General features: G+C 37.1%; 1 protein-coding gene across 1 annotated transcript in view; it reads left to right on the forward strand.

The window, feature by feature from the left end:
• The window catches only part of LOC144963509 (acetylcholinesterase-like), a 5,466-nt gene extending 2,890 nt beyond the window's left edge, over positions 1 to 2,576 (forward strand). The window contains exon 4 of the mRNA XM_078897583.1: positions 100 to 2,576. Within this exon, the coding sequence (XP_078753709.1) occupies positions 100 to 565 (466 nt within the window). The 3' untranslated portion in view covers positions 566 to 2,576. The remainder of the gene's footprint in view (positions 1 to 99) is intronic.
• Positions 2,577 to 5,544: the final 2,968 nt, after the last annotated feature.

Consider the following 5,544-nt stretch of genomic DNA (forward strand, 5'->3'; position numbering starts at 1 on the left):
TTTTTTAAGATTAGTAACATTATTTGATTACATTCTAATGCCCTTGAATATTTTAATTACGTCACTCAACCTAAACTATCTTCCCCTTGTTTTCCTCAGCCTTCCATCCCTGGTCCCTATCAAAGAGTTCCACATGCCCCCATACACTACCACCTCACCAGTCTATACCAAAATGTCCACAAGGGGCAAATTGGTCTCCATCACGGTCGAAATCAACTTTAAGCCTGACAAAATGGCCTTTTGGAATCACTACGTTCCTCAACTGTATCTAAACCAACTGGAACGAGACCAGCATCTTCTCACAGATGGATCTATAATCCCGCCTAATTATAGCTGGAATATAGATTATTATGAAAAGAATAAAAATGGTAATAATAATAAAAATAATTCCAAACAATTTAGAGTCAACGCGTATCCCAGTTCGAGCAGTTGGATTTTGATAGCTGTGTGTATAGGTTTGTCTGTGTTGGTGGTTCTTTTGTCTGTGTGCTACTGTCAGGTGAAGAGACAAATCAATTCGTTAGTGAAGCAGAGAGCTATCAGAAACGGTCAAGCTATGTTATAATGTCTGAGTTTTAATTTTGATACGGTGTTGTGACATACTTTGTAGGAAAGCAAAATTCTTTGGCTTGAGATTGATGGTTTCTCTTGTCTGCGACAGATGCCGAGGAAAAATCATGGTACAGCTTTCGTGTGAACAGTTCTGTTACCCGTGTGGTTTGCCACGTGAGAAGACAAGCTAATTATACTTCGCGATGAGATAGTGCGATATCAGAAACACACAGGCTAATTTAAAAATTCGTTACTAACAATATGGTTTGGGGGGGGGGGGGATAATGCCTGGAGTGCAGAGTTCTTACACTTCAACGATGCGAAGTCTTCGAAAACTGGAACGTTGATAGAGATTTTACAGCAATGTCGATTCTCTTGCGTGTGTATTATACCAGATAAGAATGACAAATCTACGCACTTTTGTGAAGTATAGAAGTTGATCAAAAAACCTAAATTCTATTATTAAATGTGAAATAATCTGTGTGGAATGTGACCTATTTGATTGGAGACTTTCTAAGACTAATCAGGAAATTTCTAAAGATGAAGAGTCTTCTCCTCATCAAAGCGCGTGCAGACAAGTGACAGAAACGATGAATTGTGGATTTTCTAAGGCAACACGAACAATCCAACCACTTTTGTGAAATCTCAGAATAGGCGAACTTGCCACGCATTGCTGCCACAAATCTGGCGATGCAGTAAATGTGGCTGATGTTTATTCTGACTTATATTGAAAATATGGAGATCGTGGATTAAGTATGATTTATTTTTCCACAGATAAGGCAAAAAATGAACATGTGAACATGGCTAGTGAAGTGATATAATAAAAGAATTCTTGAAACTTCGAACTATTTCCCAACGCATGCTCCCAAGGTCGCGCAGCGGTATTGGGAATTCGTTCGAAATTCTAAACTTTGGAGTTCAAGAATCTTATATGTAATAACGTTATAACTGATTTTGTTATTGACCGCTGAAAGGTTTTTGTCGACGTGTACATATATGCAGGTCTGACATCCGAACCCACTTATGGGCCTAGTTTAACATTGTTGTAATGGACAATATTTTGCGTCATTTTTTGAGATTTCCATGACAAAAATGAGCCCTTAAGGAATTGGGTTATCAGACCTGAAAATAAGTGCACGTCTGTTTTTGTACATTACTTTTTATACTCAATTAGCTTCTAGCAGCTTAGTATTCACAAAATAAATACTTGACTGCCTAAAGTTTTGGAGGGTTAATAGGCTGAACAAAGCTGGTGCAGCAACTTCAATGAAGAAAAACAACAGGAACGCCTTGAGATACACGTACAAACACCTCTTCTGCCGAAATTAGTTTATATTTTTTCTTATCATTTTTTCTTTGAATTCACTCTTTGACATCCGCTTCATTCCGATATATTACCAGATTGACACACTGGTCACTTATAAATGTCACCAATCGTCTCAAAACAGTTTTACGTCGGGATGAACCAGCTGTAGCCATCGTTATCTTATAGCCTGACACAAGAACCGATGGCTACGGTCAGGCTATAAGTTAATGATGGTCACGATCAGACCCCAAACAGTGAGTTCAGAATCAAAATACGAACCTCGAGTTTACTGCAATAGGCTAAAAGGGATTGTGTTTATTCTCCAGAATAACGAATAGAAAACTACCAAGTTCCATATCTATTGTGACAATATTAGATTCAATTTCCAACACTTTGTTGATCCTGACATAATACCGCTTTGAGGCAGCGAGTCACATATGGGAAAACGTTTCTTGTTATACTTTTTTTTTTTGTTGTTGCTATTGACATTGGTATAATAATATTGATTAAATATTTAAGCCGGTCAACATTATTTACAGTCTAGAGAGATTTTAAGATGGTAAAGCTGGAAACGGGGGATGTTATTGTTGAAGTTATTGTTTTTGTTGTTTTGTTTGTTTGTTTGTTTGTTTGTTTGTTTTGGGGTTTGTTTGTTTGTTTTTTTTTGGGGGGGGGAGGGGCTTTGTTTTGTTTTGTTTTTTGTTGTTTATTTTTCGGGGGAGAGGGAGGGGTTGTTTGTTTGTTTTTATATTGTTTTTTGTGGGGGGGGGGGGTTATATTTGTTTCTGGCGTTGGTATTTAAGAAACAAACATTATTTTCTCGTTTTGTTTTGTTATTTTCTTGTTTGTTTGTTTTTGTTTGATTTTTTTATTTTTTTTGTATATTTTTTATCCTAGAAGAAAAATTCGATTCTTCGAATAGTTTTAATTTTAAGAAGTCTGTGATGCGTGAGGACCTCTACATAAAACATTTATTATGGGTTGAGGGAATAGTGCGGCACAGCAATAGGGTCTTTGCTTCGTGCCCAGAAGATACTGAGTTCAGCTCTTTTTGCGGCGCTGCACTGCGGCTACCTCTGGGTTATTCAAGCCTTCCTTTGGAATAGACTCTAATGAAAAATCCCCCCCCCCCCCCCCCCGAGAATGAATAAAGAATAAAGAAAATATTATCTGATTTTTATTTTTCATGATTGTTGATATGCGTCAGGCCCTCGAAATCATGTATGAGATGTTAGAATAATTTTATTAAAGATTTAAGAATCAAGGTCAGAATATTGGCTTTACCTGATGATTATTTTCACAGATTTATACTTTTATAAAAGAAAATGTTATCCACATTATCCCCATTGTATCTAAATATCAAGACATTGTGTACAGATTGTCCTATTGTATATCGTCATCACAAACAGAAACATTCTTTGATGTTTAATTTATTTTCAAATTGAAGTCACCAAATATTGCCAAAGTCACCAGTTAATAACTTATGATATACTATATTATAATGTGTGTTTCCATAGCTACATGTACACATTTGTTGGACTGATAACAGAACGCAAGAACGAGGGTCACTAGATAAGTTTCCGGAATCGAGTATAAGGAATAAATAATGGCATTACTCATCAAGTTTTCACAACTTCTCAAATTACTCTCATTGAGCTTCAGACATCCTGTTTTGTTGATAAAAGGAAAACCCGAAACGTCCATTGTATCTGTTCTAGTATTTAAATGGAAGCTTGCATTCAATTTCCCATTGTTATTTATTTCTTGTGAATAATAGGGGATTTTGGGAGGACAATCGGTTACTTCGTTTTTAGCCAAATGATTTTGCATACACAGTGCTTTATGCATGAGGGACCTCGTCAAATTAAAATTAAGAATATTAAGATAAGAGCTAAGAAATGAGATGCAATGTATGCGCTTAAAAGTATTAACCAGTAGATTTTAGACCAAGCGAAACATGAAATTTGTGACACAGCCTCCCACGTGCACGGACAAACATAGTTGGCTGTTTATAAACAGTAACGTGAATGAAATCGGCCTCTCTCTCTCTCTCTCTCTCTCTCTCTCTCTCTCTCTCTCTCTCTCTCTCTCTCTCTTTGATCATTGTTATGTTATTGTTTTTATAATGCCAAATGGGTGACTAGTTATCACACGATTTTCTCGATCAGATTATAAACGTTTACACATTGTTTTCTGTGTTAGTTCTATTGACCAAGTGGATATTTTACTTAAACTTAAACACAAACCATCGATAGTAAAACCTGTGGAATTTGCTGTGTCTGCCAATCACTGCCATTGTTTACATTATGGCGATTGTCCTAGAGGCGTGGTTATCTAACTGTTAATTCTTTATTTATTATCTTTTACCGGCAGCCAAAAACAGGGGGTTGACTTCCTGGAGTTCGATTTCTCCACATCATACCGGAACAAGTTTAAATTTTCTGGAAGGTTAACTGTCGTACTCTGGAAAAACACATAATAAATAATTTGGTCAGAGAATTCGTCCTTCAAAATTTAATATCGATCGATTTAAATTATCATCATCTTGGCGGCAAAAACTCTCAAACCTGGGACTTCGCGTAAGTTAACTGATTAATACTATGCTCATAACCATTGCGTTATCTATTCGGATGCAGTCGACTCTGTCCTGAAGTTGATGGACTGCCATAAAACCATTTTAATATGTATAAACGATGTATATGTGGCGGGTTGTGTGTTATTTTTGTGGGTTCGAGTCTAACCGATAGCTCAATGGTCTGGATTCGAACTAGTATGCGCGCTATGGCTCTCGTTACCAGCTGCGCCACTCAACCTATACCACAAACGGCTCAGGTTTAATCTAGGGGTGATTAAGAATTGCCTTAGGGTCCCTTATAACTTAATTGTATTAATAACAGGTGAGTCAAGACAATAGTCACGCCCAATTCAATAATAACAATTCTATACATAAAGTTTAATTAGAATGTTACAGGAAAAGATAGAAAGAATAAGTATTTATTTAATATAAGGAAGAATAGCTCTAATTGAGTGGATCTAATTTATTATTTATTTATCTATTGATTTATTTATTGATTTATTTATGATTGATTGATTTATTTAGTTTGTAATCATTTGTGTCCGTGGAAAATACATTTGAAAATGGTATAAACCCGTTTGGCCTATCTTATACAGCCGGCTTGCTTGATTGAGGCAAATTTATCAGCTAGTTCCAGGGTTGGCTCCTGCTTCCAGGGTTTTCTAGACTTCACGACAGTGTGTTTTAGTTATGGGCTGACTGGAAGGTTCTGGTGTCGGCGGTGACTGACATCAGGGGTTTGAAGTGAGTAGAAAAGTGCCAGAAGACAATAGAGAATAAAAAATTTTCGCGGCGGTGGTGGGGTTTGAACCTGCGACCTTATTGGTACGACAACTCCGCCTGGCAGGTGAGAGCGTGGCTCTACCGTGTGAGCTATCCACGAACACAAAATATTCGTTTCAAACCCAAGTCATTTCTAGATCCCTCTCTCACCCACTTCTGGGACCGCCGATTCGTTCGCCCACCACCATCGCGAAGTATTTTGACCAGCAGTTAAGCTTAATAGCCAATATTCTCAACACAAACATATAACATAGAAACGATTGAGACATTGAGTATGCTCCGGTGTATGGGGTGAATTTTTAATTCAGAAAAGTGAGTGGAGCAGGCA

Source organism: Berghia stephanieae, chromosome 1 (genome assembly GCF_034508935.2).
Source record: "Berghia stephanieae isolate SIO BIC M18660-M18661 chromosome 1, UCSD_Bste_1.3, whole genome shotgun sequence".
Classification (NCBI taxonomy): Eukaryota; Metazoa; Mollusca; class Gastropoda; order Nudibranchia; family Aeolidiidae; genus Berghia; species Berghia stephanieae.